The 22426-nt window shown below is 38.9% G+C and overlaps 2 protein-coding genes and 1 pseudogene across 2 annotated transcripts; 1 reads left to right on the forward strand and 2 right to left on the reverse strand.

The window, feature by feature from the left end:
- Nucleotides 1-2378: 2378 nt before the first annotated feature.
- On the reverse strand, nt 2379-3401 carry LOC148675528 (trace amine-associated receptor 13c-like). Its single transcript, XM_088623492.1, has one exon. The coding sequence runs from the start codon at nt 3399-3401 to the stop codon at nt 2379-2381; it is 1023 nt and encodes a 340-aa protein (XP_088479618.1).
- A 4893-nt stretch (nt 3402-8294) lies between these two features.
- LOC148675529 (trace amine-associated receptor 13c-like) lies at nt 8295-9320 on the reverse strand (annotated as a pseudogene).
- Nucleotides 9321-19619: 10299 nt separating this feature from the next.
- Nucleotides 19620-22355, forward strand: LOC148675530 (trace amine-associated receptor 8a-like). Its single transcript, XM_088623493.1, has 2 exons — nt 19620-20232; nt 22335-22355. The coding sequence occupies exons 1-2, from the start codon at nt 19672-19674 to the stop codon at nt 22353-22355; spliced, it is 582 nt and encodes a 193-aa protein (XP_088479619.1). The 5' UTR covers nt 19620-19671.
- Nucleotides 22356-22426: the final 71 nt, after the last annotated feature.

The following is a 22426-nucleotide window of genomic DNA, read 5'->3' on the forward strand; positions in this document are numbered from 1 at the left end:
ACAATTAAAACGGAGTGGGAGTTTTCGTGCTTGTTGATAATGTCGTGGAGTTCACTGTGTGTTGCTTCCACGCAGGCATGAGGTTGAATGTAAACGACTGTGATAATGGTGGCAGAAAACTCCCTCGGCAAATAAAAGGGTTGACATTTTATGGTCAGGTGTTCTACATTCGGTGAGCAGGATTTAGAGATTACCTCCATGTCGGTGCTCCATTTACTGTTGACCAGGAAGCAAATGCCTTCTCCTTTGTGTTTGCCGGTTGCTTGGTGGTTTCTGTCCATGTGGTGAACGGTGAAACCCTTTGGCTGGATGGCGGTGTCCGGAATGCATGCATTCAGCCAGGTTTCAGTGAAGATGCATACATAGCATTCCCTCAGGTCCCTTTCCGCGATGATCCGATAATGTAGCTCTTCTATCTTATTTTCCAGTAATTTTCCACCACATTTTCCTGGATGTCTTTGTACTGTGAAAATAAGTATTACATAAGTAATGTGGTGGCATCACCATTGGTCAGTAATGCCACAATAAATTGGCATTCATGTTTCATGGTAAAATGGGAATAATCAGTATAATGTAAATAATGAATAACAGTTGATGTAAATAAGATTCATATGCTTTAACTACATACACCCTCATTACCCTGCATAAAAATTATTTTAGACAGTTTGGTTTTAAAAAAAACACTATTTCTCTAAATTTCACTTAGCAACTCTTGCTTAAAAACCAGGAGGGATAGTTAAATACAACTAAAGGGTTAGAATTGAATTCAACAGTTATACCAAGTGGTACATTCTAGCTGATGTATTCTTATGCTGCAGATTAAGAGATAATAATCAACTTCATTGTAGCATCCCTTTTTTGGTCCTGGAATTGAAGTATTTAACCAAACATCGAAAGGAATGACAACAACCAAGCCACTTTCAGTCCAGCTGTTCTAAATTATATTCATTCCTGACATCATTTCTAAAAGTTATACAGATGTAGCCATTCAAAATGCATGGTAAAACCCCATACCCTGGCAAATAATCTGCAGACTACTGCAGTACATGATTGGGCGCCCAAAATGACCGATAGGTTGCACTTGTGGTGCATTAGTTGTTAGTGAAATGATTACTTCTTTTAATCTCTCTACTGTGCATGTTTAAATCCGCTTAATATGATATATTCACATGGAAATTTACAACTAATGGGAAAGTTTGGTAGCATAAAACTAACGGGAGCATAACGTCTCTGAACGTCATAAATGATGTAAATTTAGGAATATAAATATATTATACATACTGTATCTGGCTGGAAGTGGTAGTTTAAATAAAAAAATATTTTTTTTTTTAGAAACATTTTATGCATCAAAGTCTTTCACTCCATCACTCACTGTGGTTATTTTGGAAAAGTTTTGACGTGCACGCTCTTACAATATTAAGTTTATATACTTTATAAAAAACTATAATGATTTAACCTTTTCTATGAATACTTGCACTCGTTATCGCTGTAAAAAATGTATACTTTTGAGAATCCGTTTAACAGGGAATATAATATGGAATCACATATCTAAAGAAATTAATTACGATATTAATTTAAGGATCTAAATGTGATATATTTGTATACTGTAGTTTGAAGTATTACCGTAGTCTACTTTCTTTGTGAACGTTTTCTTTTTTCTTGGATTCGTTCACTCATGATTAGTTTCAAAACATTTTAAACTGTTTCAGTCATGTTTCTGAGTGGTCAGCTGGTGCAGAATAACAAAATGTAACATAATATTGTATGGCACAATGGGCAACTGATTCTTTTAATTTTTAAAGAAAATCTAAAATAAGAAACAATAGCATGTCTCTACCTTTAAAAGCCATAAAAAAGTTAGTTCAAAACACTTTTTATGCATGACAAATAGGTGATTTTTCTTACTCGTGATCAGTTTAGTATGGAAGCCCATTTCCGCCAGGGAGTAAAAAAAAAACGCACTATGGTATTGCGACTTAGTATCTCAGAATTTCCGACTTTATATCTCACAATTCTGACTTTTTATCTCACATTATAAAATAAATGAATTTATAATAATTAATTATAAGTAACAGTTTACAGAGAATATGACCCATTAAAAGCGTGAAAAATGTGGCAAATGAATTATTTTATGTATTCATCTGCCCTGCATTAACATTCTAAGGCCAAATGCAAATTAATTTATCATGTTAATGTAGATATTTAATTAAATGAAAATGAAAGAACTTACGATTAGAAAATGTATTCCACTAAAGACCACATGCACATTTGGAAAACACTTTTTTCACTTTGTATTTATTTTTACCTTCATTAGTATGTCTGTATAATGGCCATAAACAAATACATTTACATAAGACATGCTAACATTTATGCAAAATTCAGTGATTTTCAGGGAACAAATTAGTTAGACTTGATTCTCCATCACATATCCTGAATTGTAATATTTCTTTCACTGACCTTTGAAACCATGGATAAAACAAAGCATAAATAATAGGATTCATTGCAGAGCTTATATTTATAACAAAAACTAAAGAATTTGTTACTGAAGAAAAATCACTACGGTTTTCTTCAACTAGACTTCCAATGTAATATGGCAGGAAACACAGAAGGAATACAGCCACTACAGTTCCTAATGTTTTGGCTGCTTTTATTTCAGATCTTTTGGAAACTTTACTGTTGCTTCCATTTTGATAAGTCAGTTGTTCAGTTTTGATCACATGTGCGTGTCTTTTGGCAATGATAAATATTTTCATATAGAGAGCTATCATAATAGAGCAAGGCAAAATAAAAGTAGCTAACATATCAACTATCACCCAGGATGCACTAATTTCAAAATCACATTCTCCTAGACAGGCATCTACACCTTCAGAGTTTACAAAATTAAAATTACCAATAATAATCATCAACATGTAAAGTACAGAGAATGACCAAATAAAGATTATACATTGGCACATGACATTAACTGTTATTTTGTTAGAATATCTCAGTGGGTCACACACAGCAATATATCGATCAATACTTATGAATACAACATTAATAAGAGAAACAACTGTAAGAATGAAGAGGACAGAGCAGAAAATAATACAATATGTCCTCCCAAAATACCAACAGGTTTCTATATATCTGATCATTGCAAATGGCATCACAATCAGCCCAATTAGAAAGTCTGCCACAGCCAGAGAGAGCAGGAGGAGGTTAGTTGGTGTGTGGAGCTGCTTGAAGTGAGAGATAGAGATGATCACCATCAGGTTTCCACACACTGTCAGCATCAACACTGATATAAAGAAAACATATAAAATTACATAAACAGCTGTGGATCGAGTTTGTTTTTGGCAGGATGTATTGTCAGAAGAAAAACAGTACTGCACTATTTGATGTCCTTCCACTTCATTTAACTCCATTATATGAGAAAAAAAGAAAATGTTCACTCAAAAACTACACTAGAAATTGCAGCAAGGAATTCTGCCTTGCGGTATCCTTAAAAATGCTACTAGTTCTACTCAAAGGTAAAAAGCTATTGTATTGCTAGTATCTTCTTTGCTTCTCCTCGATTTATAAAGTATTTCTAGTAGCCCCCCCTGCTGTTACTGTGCTTGCCTGTGGGTATGAGTGTATTTGTTTTGATTAATTAAGATGTTGTGAAGAGTGAAGAGACCTCATCAGAGATCTCATTAATCTTCTGTCCTACCTTACTTGGGCAGTAACTATAGTTGTGATATTTTTTATCAAAAACAGCTATCCATAAAAGTTTAACATCAGTAAGGGTCAAACCTTTTCCAAAAAAAACACAGTAAGTGACCGAGTTAGAGACTTTGATGCATAAAATGTTTACAAAGAAAGTGGATTTTAATGCCACTGTGCATATTTTTAAATTATAAATTTTAAAATCACATTTTGCTGCCCTTTTTTCTTCCTAGTAGTTGATATGTAGCTCACATTTAAAACTACAGTACAGGAAAAAAGAGTGTTTTTATAAAACAGGCCATTTGATTGTTGATTGCCTTTTGTAAAACTTCACTTACTCCTTTACAGCCTATGCATGTAAAACAGCTCCCTACTCCTTTCAACAAACATTGTTTGTAACAAAGGGTGGGGTAATACTGTACCTCCTGCTGCGTTTGTTATTTTGAATAGGCAGTTTTTCTTGGGGGAATGGGTTGAATTTATAGTCTATTGCACACTTCTTCATTGCTTGTTGTGCAGTTCCATGCTAAAAGTTGTCTCATTATATTGTACTGTGCATTAATCAACTGTAGTATAATATAATTGGTACATACATATACCAATATTATACACTGTAAATACAAGATTTAACTGTATGGTTTTAAAGCCACTACACTACATTCCAATATGTGTGAAATATATTTTTATAAATCAAAATTTAAAGTTAAATTGTTTCCTGATTACTCATTACTGAAATTTGCATTTATACAAAATGTAGATATTCTCAACCCGGATATAAACCTGAAAGAGGCACATCACATTCACAACAAGCTATAATAATAAACTATTTTATATATCTGGCTGTGTAAAAGAAAATCAAAGCAATGTTCTCTTTGGGATTTGAATGAGCATGTCAAAATGTTTCCAAAGGATCCACAAATAATATTTTTTACTGTTTAGATACGTGATTCCATTTTATTATTCCCTATCAAGTGGTATTAAATCAGTACTTTTTTTACAATAACAACAAGTATGTGTTCTTATTACGTGCTCTAAGAAAAGACTAAAATGTTCTAGCTTTTAATGAAGAACAGTATATAAACTTTATATAGTTTGAAGAGGCAGATTAAAACTTTTCCAAAATACCCACCGTAAGTTACCGAGATAAAGATTTTGATGCATAAACTGTTCATAATTAAGGTGGAATCATGTTGTGTACTTTTTTTTATTTAGTTACCACTACCATCTATGAGAAGACATCAAGAAAGTTGTGCTCAAAGAAAATCGGCCAAAATGGATGACTGGGGAGACCTTGAAAATTGCCCAGAAATGTAGAGAAGCTAAAACCAGAGGAGAAAGAGAGGCAGCTGTAGAACTTAGTAGAAATTTCCAATGTGCTGTAAGACGTGACAAAGAGAAGTATTACAACGATGTGTGTAAGGAAATACAATCAGAAAATATTAGAGGAAGAACAAGATCGGCTTTCCTAAAATAATGAGAGCTAAAGAGAAAATTCCAGTCTCGAACTGGAATGTTAAAAGACATTCAAGGATTCATGCTTAATGATGCTGAGAAGATCAAGGAAAGGTGGAAAGAATATATCGAGTCATTATACCGTAAAGATTAAGTAGATCAACAGCCGTTTCAACCTGTACCTTATGATCACCTTTGGTGATGAAAGAAGAAGTAGAAGCAGCATTGAAAGCCTTATCAAAGAACAAAGCACCAGGCATTGATGGCATTTCCATTAAAGTATTACACCAATCAGAGGCAGTTGTTACAATACTTACAAGTTTTTGCCAGGAAAAAACATCATTGCCGACTGACTGGAAAAGATCTGTGTTAATCCCAATCCTGAAGAAAGGTTATCTGACTGACTGTGGAAATGATTGCACAATTGCTTTGATCTCACACGCCAGCAAGATACTACTCAAGATCATTCAATGGAGACTACAACGATACTTGGAACTAAAATTGCCCGAAGTGTAAGCGAGATTCAGGAAAGGGCTGAAAGATGCAGCCATTCAAAAGGAGCGAGGTACGCTGCGGTACAATGCGGTGGGCATGTCGCATCATAATGCATTTTATCATGTCATACCACATTTTACCGCATGCAAATATTAAGTTAATAGTATCCGGAATCACCTTGTAAAACCGCCAGGTGGAGCAAATAAAGCTTAACCTCTCATGTACAGCTTTTGAGCTATCGCCAGAAATACCTGCCTTCAAATCCTGGTCACTGCTGAAGGACAATCTTTATCCAATTAAGAATTTAAGTTGTATACTCTTTAGAGTTTTAATTTTAAACTGTGTATTACAGAATGTTAATCATTAAACATTAAAAAGTTGGTATATTTTATTAAAGCAAGATTGCTCAGTTGGACAAAAGTACACAACCTACCACCTTTATCATAAATATTTTAATCATGCACAAATATTTTATGCATCAAAGTCTTGACTGAAGATATTACTAATAGTATTAATAATGAATGACCTTCGAAAAGCTGTAAACTCAAAGTATTATCCTTGTCCACTTCTTTGTAACTGTCTTTGTCTTTGTTTTTTCATTGGCAAAAAGTAACACCACAGCATTTCGTTGATCCGATCACGCATTCGTTTCCAATCATACAAAGTAAGTTTTGAGAATCTCCGATTCACCATGCCTTTCACATACTCATAAACTATATTAATTTAGTAACAAACATATTATGTAAACTGTTTATGGCTGGTATTGGTATTTTAAAGACAAAATACACACCAGTATTCCACTTTCTCCCTAAACATTTTAAGCATCAAAGTCTTACATGTGGTTATTTTGGAAACATTTTTATGTGCTCCTTCTGACCATATTAAGTTTAAATACTTTGTGAAAAGTAATAGTGTTTTAACCTTTTCTGTGAATTCACTCGTTATCGGCGTAAACAAAAGCATACTTGATTAACTTGATTAACAGGGAATATAATATGGAATCGCGTATCTAAAGAAATTAATAACAATATAATTATATTCATGTACTGTCTGGCAGAATAAACTGAAGAATTAGTTAATGCGACACGGAAGATAGAATTAATAATGCTTTCGGGCTCAAGCCCTACCAGCTGGGGAATCAAACCTGGGCCTCCAGCGTCACTTAAGGAGCCAGTAGAGCTACAGTGAGATCTGCCTTCAACCCTGACGGACCAGGTCCCTCCTATTCATATGAAAGGCAATGACGTCACCGTGCTGGCAAGCCCTCATCAAAGTTTAACTCGTTCAGAGCGCCCTACATTACAAACTCCAAGCGTTTCATTTTGAGCTGAAGACCCTCACACCTGAAGAAGGCGTCACAGCCGAAATGTTGCGTTTTCTCTCTTCTCTTTTCAGCATGGAATAAACCTATTACTTGTTCCTTTGCAGACTACGCAGGCTGATGTGGCTACGCCACCTGAAGTAGTGTTGTACAGTGATAATAGATGTGGGTAATCTCCATTAAACAATGTGCTTATTGCACAAATCCTGCTAAACTAAATTAGACACAAGAAGAGTATTGTAGCACTCTCAGGTTCACGAGGGTATGCACCCTCGCCGCTGCAGCCTCAGGTCAGCACCCCACTGCTGGGGACTTGAACCCGGGCCTCCAGCATCACTCAACAGGGACCCAGCCAGTTGAGCTAAAGGGAAATCACCCATCAGCCCTGTGGCTGCGCTCCCTGCTATTCACAGGGAAGGGCGGTGACATCACTACGCTGGTAAGCCAGCTCGCGTAACCTGTAATGTCGGCCGTATGCATTATAATATTATTGGACAATGTTGTGAGGATCTGGTGGATTTCTCTGTAAACTGAAGAGACACATATACCTCTTTTTACACTTGTAAAAAAACATTTCACTCAGTGGGCGATGCATTGTTATCTCAATCACCTGCTAATTAGTTTTACACCAATGATCCCTAGATCCTTGTGGAAACTGCTGGTATCTTCCACAATCAATTAGAAGCTGTGATTGTTGTTTATTTATTTAAGACCTAAATGTCTCATCAATATTAGACTTGGTTCTGTACGTATTGCTGTATTGACCTCCTGCGAAGTTAATGCATTAAAAGGGGTGTCTCATTTGAAACCAGGTATTTGCAGGTTCTCTAACAAGCATAATCATGTGTTCCATTTTGCAGGGAGTGAAATATTGGGTCGATCATTACGGAGCAGAAAATATTACATGTAATTGAATTGAACACGTAATTCTAACTCAATATTATTGTTCACTAATGAAAATGAAATAATCTGAAGAATAATTATTCTACATAAAAAAATATTGATAACTTCTCTCCCTGAATTTTCAAACCCCCATAGAACATTACATGAAACGTCAAGTCAGTTTGATCTCTACAAAATACAAAAATCTTTACAAAATACTAATAGAAGGCTATAAATAAATTGGACCTTTGTGTTTTCTTGTGTTATTTATAACAAATGTGACTTGGCTCTGTGCAGTGCGATTCTAATTAGATTACGGTATAACATTTTTAAAATTGTTTAAGCAAGACACATTTGCAATATCCTGTGTCAACTTCCTGCATTTGTTTACTTCATTTTGCATTTCCGAATAATGATCATAAACAAAGAAACACATTTACATAAAATCTTCATGTTAAATTCAATGATTTTCAGGAAACAACTTAATTAGAGCAGATGCTGCATCACAGATCCTGAATTTTTAGGCAAATTATATTTCTTTCACTGACTTCTGAAACCAGGATAAAACAAAGCATAAATAATAGGATTTATTGCAGAGTTTACATTTGCAACAAAAATTAAGGAATTAGTTACTGCAGCTGAAGAAGAAACATTAAGCTTTCCTTCCTTTAGACAGCCAATATAATATGGTACGAAACAGAAGGAGTACAGCCACCACAATTCCTAATGTTTTGGCTGCTTTTCTTTCAGATCTTTTGGAAACTTTACTTCTGTTTCTGTGTTTACAGGTTTTGTGTTCAGTAACAGAACAGATCAATTGTGCATGCCTTTTAGCAACAATTAATATTTTTATATATAGCGCTATCATAACAGTGCAAGGCAAAATAAAAGAAACTAGAATGTCAACTATCACCCAGGGTGCACTCATTTCAAAAACACATTCTCCATGACAGGCATTCACCTCTTCAGTATTTCTAAGATTAATATTAAAAATAACTACCATCAACACATAAAGAATAGAAAATGACCAAATTAATATTATACATGAATACATTACATTACTTGTTATTTTATTAGAATATCAAAGTGGGTCACACACGGCAAAATATCGATCAATACTTATGAATACAACATTAAAAAGAGAAACGACCATAAGAATGGAGAGAATTGAGTAGAAAATAGTACAAAATGTCCACCCAAAATACCAGCAGGTTTCTATATATCTGATCATTGCCAAAGGCATCACAATCAGACCTATTAGAAAGTCTGCCACAGCCAGAGAGAGCAGGAGGAGGTTAGTTGGTGTGTGGAGCTGCTTGAAGTGAGAGATAGAGATGATCACCACCAGGTTTCCACACACTGTCAGCATCACCACTGATATAAAGAAAACATATAAAATGACATTAACAACTGCAGATCGAGTTTCTTTTCGGCAAGATGTATTATCAGATGGAAAACAGTATTGCAGTATTTGATGTCCTTCCATTTTATAATAATAATAATAAAAATCTTTATTTTATATAGCGCCTTTAAAGGTGGCTTCTCAAAGTGCTTTACAGGATGACAATAACAATAAATAAGAAGACTACAACAATAAATAAGATTTCACAAGATAAGACACAATTACAATTACACCAATACAACAATAACAATAGAGGAGACCGTGGAGATCTATTGAAATAGAAATTTTGAATGAAATTTTATTTCATTCCATTTTATAAGAAAAAAATGTTGAATCAAAAACACCTTTTGAAATTGCAGAAAGAAAGACATTCGTTGTTCCACTCTCTAACTTTAAAAAATGCTATTACCCCTATTTAAACGTAAAATGCAGTAAATTCAGAGATTGAAACATGACAACTCTCGTCTTTGTTTCTCCTCCATTTATAAGGAGTTTCTAGTAGCCCCTCCTGCTGCTATTGCGCTTCTGTGTTGGTGTGTGTAAATCTTTGTGTTGGTTAATTAGGGAAGCTCTTTTACTCAGATATTATCTTGATATTATCTTGAGGACTGGATAATTTGTGCTATCTCCATTAATGAAACCACCCTCTAAAGGATTTGAAATGTTATAACTTTTTAGAAGTGTGAAAGGAGACATGTTAGTTTACTACCAAGGACCCTATGAGCAATAAAAGCAATTAAATGTATAAAATAGGATGTCAAAGGTATTGAAATGTGTTACTTCAGTAAAAGTAATGTTACTTTGAAAAACATGTACAGTAACTCAGTAAAAGTTTCCTTCTCAAAATCTACTTTATTAAAAGTACAAAAGTATTTCATCTTAATGTTACTTGGGCATTTAAAGTAAAAAGTAGACATTCTACCAAAGGAAATATGTCAATACTCAGAATTTCACAACAGTTAAATTAATGAATAGCACACACACCTATAATTATATTTAAATATCATACCAGAGCTGTAGATTATAGTCACAAAATTCTATAAATAAATGTATAAAAAAATGTGGGATCAAATGTAAAAAATGTGAAATCCTGTTTTGAAATTAATTGTCAATTTACTTTACTCTTATAAACTATAAATGCATCCTCTAGATGCAAACAACTAGAGCAAACCACTGTAAACACAGATAAGGCAAATTGTTTACATCTTTATGGTTTATATTGCATAACATTTATGGAAGCAAGATTTACATCACTAAGACCTGAGACAGAATTCTCCAAGACTGAGCGAAGACGTCACATATGGACTGGACTATAATATTCTATACTTAATGAGGTACGTGATTCTTAAAGATGTACAGGTGGAACTGATTTCCCACCAGTTTGCATTGTCACTGTAATGGGTTGATGGGTGTGGTTAAGTTACACTGGTTACCATAGTTACCATAGGAATGTCTTCCTGCTAAGTCTTATGTTATCATTACTGTGGGTAAAAAGCTGATCAGCACATTTGTCTTCTCCCAAATCGACTAACTCTCTACTTGCTGGGGTTTCTAAATCCACATTGAACATACTCAAGTATGTCTAAAATTCAATAGCCAGAATCCTGACCAGGATCACATACTCCTATCCTGGACTCCTTACACGTGTGCGAATCACATGAAGTTATATCCACAGATATTCTCAACCAATAGTATGCAATCAACCGAGGGTATACTATATAAATCTACTATATATACAGTAAATACAGCATGATGATGATGGTTTTAAAGCCAATAAGAAATTTATTGGCAGTGAATACTTCAAACATCAAGAAGCTTCATATTTTGGCAAAGTAATGATTGTTACACAAGAGAGTGAAACTTGAATGATGTTTAATTAATATAATTTCTCTTGTGTCCTAATCTGGAGGGAAAAAAATTTTTTTATTTATCTGTGGCTGCTGTAGTTGCATGCTTTGCAATTGCTGGATCGTTAACCCCTCCAAAATGCTTTGTCAGTCTGTCCGAGGGGTGGTGGAGCCGTTAGAATACTTAAAAGATCATTAATTTCAACTGAATATTTAATATACTGTGATATTTAAAATAATAAAAAATTTATGGTGTCATTTTATTTACAATTTCATTTACCATTGCACTTCAAAGTTGCATCACAAAGAAAATAAAATTGTTGTAAACTGCTCCAAAGCCTTCTCAGACAAGAACAGAGAGTTCGAGTAGGTAGCTGCTTCAGCATGCGTAGGTTACAAAGGAACAAGTAAAGATTTATTCCATGCTGAAAAGAGAATAAACATAACGTTTCAGCAGTGGAGCCTTCTTCATGTGTGAAGAGAGTGCCAATTAATTGCATCCTAAACCTTTACCCACACACCCTGCCCCCACTGCGATTAGGCTACACAAAAAAAACACTGAACACTCCAAGGGGCAATTTTTAAAAAAGTATAACTTTTGTTTTAGCTGTGATTAAACATAGACTTTTTCGCACACTTCAGTGCTGTCACGATCGTAATCCCTCCTCTTAAGGGCGCTCCGACCCTTTCGTATTTTAGTTTCATTATGTGCACCTACCTCCTGTTTTGTCTCCTTATTTAAGCCAGGCGCTCCTGCTATTCCTGGCTCAGCACTGGGAGACAGACACCTGGAAGCCCGTCTGGTCCTGACCAGCGGAGTCCGGGGCTCGGAGCGCCTGGCCTCGTTACCCAGGTTTCATTCCCTGTCCCTGTTCCGAATCCCACTCTGGATTTTAACTGTGTTTGCCTCGTCTCGGATGGATCCCCGGCTTTGGACTTTGGAATGCGCCCCAGATTCCCCCTTTTGGACTGTCTGGATCTGTTTGCCCTCGCGATCCCTCCAAGCACCGGATCACCGTCGTCACTCCCCCCTGTCTGCCAACCAGTCCTGATCCTCATCGTGTTTTCCCTGATGTCCTTCTCCACTTACTTCCGGATTATACTGTCTGCATAGGGTCTGGAACTACACTTCACGGGAGCCTAGACCGGCTCCTGTTACAAGTGCATACCACTTTCTTATTTTAGATTATGATTGTTAAATATATATACAGTTTCATTTAAAAGCTTTTTACCCCTGCCATCGACAGTATCCAGATTTGTAAATTCATTCATATTTATTATTAATATTACTAGTGTACCTGTGGCTAATATTTTGTTAAAACTGCTTCAGAGAAGAAGTAAAGATTAATATTGAAGTAATTATATTAATATTTAATTGCCAGTATTGCCAGTAGCCATATCACCCTGCAACTCACAACTGGCAACCCACTGAAGCTAAGCAGGTGTGAGCCTGGTCAGTACCTGGATGGGAGACCTCCTGGGAAAAACTAAGGTTGCTGCTGGAAGAGGTGTTAGTGGGGCCAGCAGGGGGCGCTCACCCTGTGGTCCATGTGGGTCCTAATGCCCCAGTATAGTGACGGGGACACTGTACCGTAAACAGGTGCCGTCCTTCGGATGAGACGTAAAACCAAGGTCCTGACTCTCTGTGGTCATTAAAAATCCCAGGGTGTTTCTCGAAAAGAGTAGGGGTGTAACCCCGGCATCCTGGCCAAATTTCCCATTGGCCCTTACCAATCATGGCCTCCTAATAATCCCCCTCTATGAATTGGCTACATTACTCTGCTCTCCTCCCTACTGAGAGCTGATGTTAGTTATGGCGCACTATGGCTGCCGTTGCATCATCCAGGTGGATGCTGCACACTAGTGGTGGTGGAGGGGAGTCCCCATTACCTGTAAAGCGCTTTGAGTGGAGTGTCCAGAAAAGCGCTATATAAGTGTAAGCAATTATTAATTATTATTAATTACAAAAACCTCTTCCTCGTCTCCCTTTGCTGCTAGCTAAGGTGTCAGTGAGACAGACTTGGGTAATAAAACAATTAAAAAAATGACTAAAAGTGCAATTTGATCATTTTTTACATATAAGACTATATTGTCGTTTAAAAGATTACAATTATTGCAAAAAAAACAAAAATCATCGCAACAGATTTAAGTGCAAAATTTTTGGTAAAAGTTCGGTTGTCTTGTAGAGGTTTTCCCTGACTGTCTGCATTAGCTACTATATGGAGATTTTCAACTTGTTTTCATCTCTGTACCTGGAAACTACTACGTAAAGTCGTCCATGAGCAATAACTGGTTCGAGTACGAAACGCCAACTTTGTTGAAAAGTCTGACCCTGAGATTTGTAGATTGTGATGACAAAAGCTAAAATTATAGGAAATTGTCTTCTCTTCCGCCTAAACAGCAAGTTAGTTTCACTGGGAGCTAAATTAATTCTCGGGATGAAAACTCTTTCTCCTGTGTTGCTTCCAGTTAAAATCTCAGCATCAATGACATGTAGATGTAGTGTCTTCACAATCAATCTGGTACCATTGAGCAGTCCTTTTTTCAGGTGTAATGTACAGAGATTTGCTTGCTGGATCCGTTTCCTTTGGCGAACGTATACCTCCTTAGCGGCTATGTTATATGTAACGTGTAATTGGAAAGTAGTTCTGTTCAGTCCAGTCAATGAGAAGAGCAGCCTGCAACACAGGCCTGCAACACAGGCCTTGCCTCCCGTTATTTTTATTTATACCCAATGTGTCCAATGGTCTTTCTTTGGGTTTACGACACTGTCAGACTTTGGGTTTGGGGGTTACCGCTTTACAGTTAATGACATGGGACACATTGGGTATGCTATGTTTTTTTTAAATTGATAGAAAGAACTTGTTAATTTTAAAAAATTGTAAGCAGCTCAGCTGCCTTATTATTTATAGAGGGGATATTTTGGGTTATGTATCTAGGGTTTGGACAGAGTTAGGATTTTGTTTTGTTTTCCCTCATTGTAAATAAGAGAGCATATTTCCACATCATGGCTGTGTTTGTGAATTTCTTTTCCGAGACATGCCAATCAAAAGATCCCTGTTCTGGCTTTCTATCCCCACGTGTTCCACAGGCTATGAAAATATTATTTTAGCAGATGTACAGACAGTCCCCATTATAAGTCTAACTTATAACGGTTCGCACTTACATCATTGATGAATTTTTTTACTTGATGTAAAAAAGCTCTGCACTTATGTTGTTTTTTAAGGCACCCAAAGGTAGCACTGTAAATGGTCCATGGATTATTTTGTTCCAGAAATCCAAAAATATTGTGAAGACCAAAATTTAACATTAAAAAGTCTTGTTGTAGACAATGGTGTTGCACTTGACTTACATTATGAATCGTTATGCCCCAACAATAAAATTGAGTTTTTACCACCACACAGTACGTCACCGCTATTGGATCACGGAGTGATTTCTAACTTTAAATGCATGAATTAATACAGTTAATGACATGACTTGGCGAGTTTTTGCCATTCTGTCAGTTACAAGTTCTGCACAATTAAGAGCAGACGTCGCTGAAATCTGCTAACTTCATCTCGGGATCCACCGGGACATCGACCTCGCCTGGGTGTCCAGCAGGGGCAGCCTCGGCCTCCACATGAGGGTTTGTGGGAGCTGTCACTCTGCGGAGGCGGCTGGCGTGCCATAGTGACCCATCAGAGAGGCGCAAGGTGGCGGGACCCAGCTGCTCTGGGACCGGTGAAAGAAAAGACCAAAAAGACTGGAGCTTGAGCTCCCATCTGGGCCTTTGGATCCGGACCCAATCCTGGAATGCGATCCCAGGCAGCTTCACCCTGTGCGACTTGTCATATCGCCTTTTCATGTGACGCTGGCGTTTGGCCACCCTGCTGTGGGTGCCAGCCGGAGGGGTTGGAGCTGGGTATGCCTGGAGCCTGTACAGGGGCATTTGTAGCTCACGGCCGAGCATGAGGAAGGCTGGTGAGCTGCCAGTCGTGGCATGTTGTGTGGCCCTGTAGTGAAGGAGAGTGTGGAGGAGCGCGGCTGAGAAGCAACAGCCCTCTGACAGGTGGGCTCTGATGCCGTTTTTGAGAGTCTGGTTCAGGCGTTCCACATCCCGTTCGCTTTTGGGTTGTAGAAAGCAGTGCGAAGATGTCAAATGCCTCGGTCACGCAAACTGTGGCCCATTGTCAGTTGTGATGATGGTTGGCAGCCCCCAGTGGGCAAAGAGGGATTCCAGGAAATCTGTGACAGCTTGGGTAGTGACCGACCCTGTGGGGGCTACTTCTGGCCATTTTGAATGGAGGTCATAGGCCACTATGAGGAAGCGCTGATGGGGCAGGACACCGTGCAGCTCCCCACAGATGTCCAGCTGGAGGTGATACTAGGGCTTGGTCGGCCAGTCTTGGGGCTGAAGAGGAGGCAGAGGAGGCCCTCCTGTTTTCCCGCTAAGGAGGCAGGCCTCGCAGATTCTGACCAGTGCCTCTATGTCCCAGTTGATTCCTGGCCACCATACTAGATCCCAGCACCGTTGCTTGACCTTGCAATGCCCAAGTGGCCTGCATGTGCCATTTGGAGAACACGTGCTTGGAGACTGGGAGGAACAGCTGTGCAGGTCCCCCAGGCAACACAGGAGAGAGCTCATCTTTGACACAAAGGAAGGGGCCCAGGTCAGCAGGGACCTTGGAGGGCCAGCCTGAGCGTTTAAAGGAGCGGAGCTGGGAGAGCACTGGGTCCTGTTCTGAGGCCCTCTGTAGGTCCTGGAGAGAGAATGTGGCCTAACGTGGAGTGTAGAGAGTCAGGCAAGAGTGTGTCTGAATCAGGGCCTCCAGACAGGTTAGGAAAGGAGTGGGACAGTAGATCTGCAACTACTGTACATTCTCACGTCCTGGAGTGAACTGCTGTGCAAAATTGTATTGCTGGAGCCTCTCAGACCAGCGGTGAAGCCTGAGTGGTCGATGCCCTGTCCCTGAAGTGGCAAGCATCACGGTGAGGGCCTGGTGGTCCATATGTAGCGTGAATGCACGACCATACAACTACACGTGTCACCTCTCACACGCCCAAACGCAGACCAGGGCCTCCCACTCCCCCACAGAGTACTTCTGTCCCATAGGGCTGAGAGCCCGGGAGGTGATGGCGATAGGTTGCTCCACCCCATTGTGAAGCTGATAGAGTACCGCTCCCACAGCGGTGCTGGAGGCGTCGCAGGTGACAAGGGTGGGGCTGGGGAAGTCCAAGTCACAGATGGTGAGGTGAGCTGAACCTTCAGGAGACGGACGGCTTCAGAACAGGCAGGATTCCAAACCCAAGGGGCATCCTTCTGCAGCAGCTGATGCAGTGGGGCTGTTGTGGCTGAGTAGTGTGGCAGAAACTGGAGATAGTTGGCAGTCATCCCAAGGAAGGAGGCGACCTGAGCTGGTGTGGTAGGCTCTGGGATGTGCTGAATGGCCTCAATGTTGGACTGCAGCAGGGGTGAGGCCAGCAGCTCTAAGACGAAAACTCACAAACTCGATGGAGTCAGTGGCAAACACACATTTGTCTCTGGTGAGGGTGAGGTGGTTGTGGTTGAGCACCTTGAACACCCTGTGGAGGAGCTCATCATGACTGGCAAGGGTTGGGCCATGAACCACAATGTCATTGATGTAGATGACCATCCCAGGGGTTCCAGCAAAGATAGTGGACGTCACTTTTTGGAAACAGCTGGGGGCGGAGCTCAATCCGAAGGGCACCACTGTGTAGCAGAAGACACCAATGTGAGTGACAACAGCTGTCAAGTTCTGGCTGTCAGGGTGGAGAGGAATCTGGAGGTAGCCCTGACGAAGATCCAATTTCGTAAACACAGTGGAAACAGAGAACTGCAAGGTGAGCTACTCCACTGTTGAGAGGGGGTTCTTATCTGGAATGACAGCTTTGTTCACTGCCTTCAGGTCCAAGCAGACTTGCAAGCCCCCGGACTTCTTCTTCGCAACCACCAGATTGGACACCCATGGGGAGGCGTTGACGGGTTCAATGATGCCCCCCTCAAGAAGTCTCTAGCGTGCGGCAGTGACCTCATCGTGGAGGGCCAGCGGGATGTGGCGCAGTGGCTGGATGTCTGGGCGCACGGTGGTGTCAATCAGGGGCTTGTGGTTAAAAGCGGTGATGCAGACGAGGCCATGGGACACTGCAGGCCACTGGGTCTGCCCAATAGAGCTAGCCGGGAGCTAACCGTGAGAGCCGCTGTTGTCAAGTTGTCAAGCAGAGAGAACTTGAGGCGAGTAAAAAGGTCCAGTCCCAGGAGCTTGGCGCCTAGGCGAGACACGTGGAAAGTGAAGAGAGACCTGGAGCCATAGCGCACTGATAAGCTGATTGAGTTCACTATATCAATTTTAGAACTTCCATAACCACACAGGGTGGTGGATAGTGATGAGAGAGGCAGGTGAGAGAAAAACTGCTCCACTGTTGAGAGACTGAGGATAGAGACAGCAGGCCCAGTGTTCAGCAGCAGGGGAATACACACAGAGTTCAGCTCAGCAGTGCACGTTCTGAAAGCTCTGGGTGCTGCGTTCACTGTGTTTGAGCAGAGGATGGAGAAGCTGAAGCTGAGTGCCGCGGGCGGGCAAGCGCCGAACAGCAGACAATCGCAACATGATTATATTTGCCGCATCGTCGACAATGATGCCCTCGGGCAGGGCAGTTCTTAGTCCTGGTGTCGTGAGAGGGTGAACTGCAATTCCCGCACCACCTGGGAGGAGACTCACGCAGCTGCCGCGTGTGCAGCACGTCTGCGTCTTGTGTGAGCAACACATGGCCGGCAGTGAGTGCGGGAGAATGAGCAGGGTAGAACACTAGTGTAGAGGACAAGGCAGCGGCGGCCTCCGTTTGAAACGCTATTTGGATAGGCTTGTTCAGCGTGAGGTCATCTTGTGTTGCAAGCAATCTTTCTTTCGCATTGTTCATGTGCTCCGCTAGCTGATCCCTTATGAACTCGTCCTGCATTGCGCCGAATTGGCAAGGGAAGGCTAGGGCGCGCAAGCCTGCAACAAACTGAAGCACAGATTCACCTGGCTGCTGTTTGTGCTGTCTGAAGAGAATCCTGCGGAAGATGACACTCTGGGGGGCGGCGAAGTGCGCTTTCAGAAGCTCCACGGCTTCAGCGTACAGATGCAGCCATTCAAAACGAGCGGGGTACGCTTGCGGTACAATGCGGTGCGCGTGTCGCATCAAAACGCGTCAATCACGTCATTTCGTGTCTTACTGCGTTCTACCATATGCAAATTAGATGATGTTAATAGTATCTGGAATCACCTTGCAAAACCGGCAGTTGGATGAAATAAAGCTTAACCTCTTCTGTACAGCATTTGAGCTGTCACCAGAAAACACCCGGTTTTGAATCCTGATTACTACTGAGGGACAATCTTTATTCAATTAAGAATTTAAGTTATATACTCTTTAGACTTTTGAATTTAAACTGTATGTTAAAACACGTCATACCGTGTCATACCGCAATTATGATAAAAGTATCCAGAATCACCTTGTAAAACCACCAGGTAGAGCTAATAAAGCTTAACCTCTCATGTACAGCATTTGAGCTGTTGCCAGAAAACACCCAGTTTCGAATCCCAATCACTGCTGTGATTCAATTAAGAATTTAAGTTGTATACTCTTTAGACTTTTAATAATTTTAAACTGTGTATTACAGCATGTTAATCATTATACATTAAAATGTTGGTATATTTTATAAAAGCAAGATTGATCAGTTGGACAAAAGTACAAAACCTACCACCTTTATCGTAAATATTTTATTTATGCAGAAATAGTTTATGCATCAAAGTCTTTATCGAAGATATTACTAATAGAATTAATAATGAATGACCTTGGACAAGCTGCAAACTCAAAGTATAACCCTGGTCCACATTCTTTGTAATCGTCTTTGTTAACGAAAATACTTTATTTTTTAATTGACAAAAAATAACATCACAGCTTTTCATTGATCCGATCACACATTCGTTTCCAATCATACAAAGTAAGTCTTGAGAATCTCCAATTCACCATGCCTTTTACATGCTCATAAAACACTATCAACAGTTAGGTGCTTTATCAATACAGAATATTGAAATAATTTTGAAATATTCAGTTTTAAAATCAATGCAATGCAAAGCTAAATATTATTTCAGAGAACATTTGATTAGTATTTTTAAACTCACATCATTCTGTGAGCTTTTTCAATTCTCTAGGCTCCTCACCAAATCCCAGTGCAACATGTCATATAAACCAATCCAGTAGTCACTCACCCATATGCACATAATATAAGGAGCAAACTCCCTATACACAGTTTCATATGAAGAGAAACATCCAGAAATGCTATGATTGTTGTAGCATGGTTTCATCATATGCATTGCATACAGTACATGTGTTATGGATCAAAAGGGAGGAAAGCATTTATTTCCTTTCAGCACATACGAGTTGTAGGAATCTCTTCCTCCAGTCTGTCGTGGATTTAATTTAAGGCAATGGAACCCAGTGATTCAGAAGTACTTCAGTCTGTTCAATATTGTTTTCCATCTAACAATGCATCTTGTCGTAAAGAACAGAGATCTGCGTCAGCCTATGCTGCTCTGTACACAGGAATGGGAGCGACTGTTGTGCTCACAGTGTGTGGGAACCTTTTGGTGATCATTTCCATCTCTCACTTCAAGCAGCTCCACACACCTACAAACCTGATCCTGCTGTCCCTGGCTGTAGCAGATTTTCTAGTAGGAGTGACTGTGCTACCTTTAACCATGACAGCACTGATAGAAACCTGTTGGTACTTCGGGGACATGCTCTGCTCTCTTTACTTGTTACTTGACTCCGTTCTCATTTCAGTTTCTCTCAGTAATCTGGTCTTAATAGCAATTGATCGTTATTTTGCTATTTGTGACCCATTATTTTACTCTACTAAAATATCAGTGAATTTAATGCATTTATTAATACTATTTAGCTGGTTGTTATCGCCATGTTACATGTTGGCCTTCCTTTACCTAAATGGAAATTCACATGATGCTGAAACATTAAATTCATGTTTTGGACAGTGTTCATTTGTAATCAGTGAATCTAGGAAAATAACAGATGTAATATTCTTTTTAGTTTTACCTTGCTGTTCTATGATAACTCTATACATGAAAATATTTATTGTTGCAAAAAGGCATGTAAGATTAATCAGTTCATTTAAAGACAAAAATAAAGAAACCACATATAAAATATCAAAAATATCAGAAAGGAAAGCTGCAAAAACATTAGGAATTGTAGTGTTTGTTTTTTTCTTTTGTTGGTTACCTTATTATGTCTGGACATTTACTTCAACAAATGTTAACATGTCTCTGATAACATTCTATTTTTCCCCAGTTGTAATAGTTTATCTTAATTCTTGCATCAATCCGATTATTTATGCCTTGTTTTACCCTTGGTTTCAAAAGTCTGTGAAACTCATATTAACATTCAAGATATGTTACAGAGAATCCTCTTTCGTTAATCTATTTCCAGACCATAACTGAATCGTTTATGTTATGAATTAAAAACGTGTTTTTCAAGTTTATAAGTCACATACTGTAAAATCATTCATTCATATAGTGCTTTTTCATTCAGTTTTCAAAATATTTTTAGAACAGTTGTGACAATTCTGCGTTTATTTTATTACACAGGTTTACTTTTCAATGTAAATGTGATATGAATGATAATTTTAAAATTTCCTAAAGAAAGTACTTGCAGTTGTAAGTTATAATTACTTTAAACTAATTTCAAGTTATAAAGTACCATCATATATCTGCTGTAAACAGATATAATAATACTTCTCATTGACTTCAGACCATTCCAGTATGTATGATAATACATTTACTAATCCGCTGTCTACTAAAATAATTATCTAATGCTTACAGACTCTCTCTAGTTGTCATAGATTCCTGAAGCAAAGCATTTATTTCCTTTCAGCACATTTGAGTTGTAGGAATCTCTTCCTCCAGTCTGTCGTGGATTTAATTTAAGGCAATGGAACCCAGTGATTCAGAAGTACTTCAGTCTGTTCAATATTGTTTTCCATCTAACAATGCATCTTGTCGTAAAGAACAGAGATCTGCGTCAGCCTATGCTGCTCTGTACACAGGAATGGGAGCGACTGTTGTGCTCACAGTGTGTGGGAACCTTTTGGTGATCATTTCCATCTCTCACTTCAAGCAGCTCCACACACCTACAAACCTGATCCTGCTGTCCCTGGCTGTGGCTGACTTTCTAGTAGGAATGACTGTGCTGCTTTTAACCATGACCGGACTGATAGAAACCTGTTGGTACTGTTTACTCTACTAAAATATCAGTGAATTTAATGCATTTATTAATACTTTTTAGCTGTTTTTTATCGCCATGTTACATGTTGGCCTTCCTTTACCTAAATGGAAATTCACATGATGCTGAAACATTAAATTCATGTTTTGGCTAGTGTTCATTTGTAATCAGTGAATCTAGGAAAATAACAGATGTAATATTCTTTTTTGTTTTACCTTGCTGTTCTATGACAACTCTGTACATGAAAATATTTATTGTTGCAAAAAGGCATGTAAGATTAATAACCTGTGAAAACATCGTTTAAATGAGTAATTCTGCTTACTGATATTGAAACCTCCCAATCTCTTAAAAATGCTGGCATTTTGGACTACAGTAAACTACAAAAACAAAATAGTATAAAAAAGTTTAAAAGATCAGGGCTTTACGTGGGGGGGTCCAAAGTATAAGCCCACCCTTTGTGCTACAGTAAAAGGCTCAGGGAATTAAACCTCTTCTTTTCCAAGAGGGCCCTAAATAAATAAAATAAAATATAATACTACAGTTTCTAATTGCTACTCTTCGTCTCTAACCTATTCTACCTTATTTAGCAACATTGTTTTTATCATAAAAAACTGACTTTATAATTAATGTTAATTTGCAAAATCAAGTAATTTATCCACATCAACCAAACTTATATTACAAAACTCCATATGTTTCTTGATTTTACTACACAACTAAATTGAAACTAGTACTTTTTGAACAGAATAAAGGGGTTGAAACCTTTTGGTAAATTATGACATTAACCCAATAGATAAACAGATACTTTAGTCCTCAGGCAAGTAATACAGTCTCAGTCATCTGGTGAAATTCGGCGGCGGAAAGCCTGGAGTGTCTTGTGCTACTCCTCTGTCTCCCCCTGCGGCTGTGCGCTTGCTGCCAGTCACTGCTCCGGTCACATCAGACCTGTTATGTTCTTTTTTCTTTCTTTGTACTCCAGATGTTTTTGAAGAACATCTGATGCATAATCGTGATTGAATTATACCCTTTCGTTTTCATAGAACAGCTTATTCCCCCCCCATTGCTAACATG

This window comes from Lepisosteus platostomus, chromosome 3 (assembly GCF_059453375.1).
Source record: "Lepisosteus platostomus isolate fLepPlt1 chromosome 3, fLepPlt1.hap1, whole genome shotgun sequence".
In the NCBI taxonomy this organism is placed as follows: domain Eukaryota; kingdom Metazoa; phylum Chordata; class Actinopteri; order Semionotiformes; family Lepisosteidae; genus Lepisosteus; species Lepisosteus platostomus.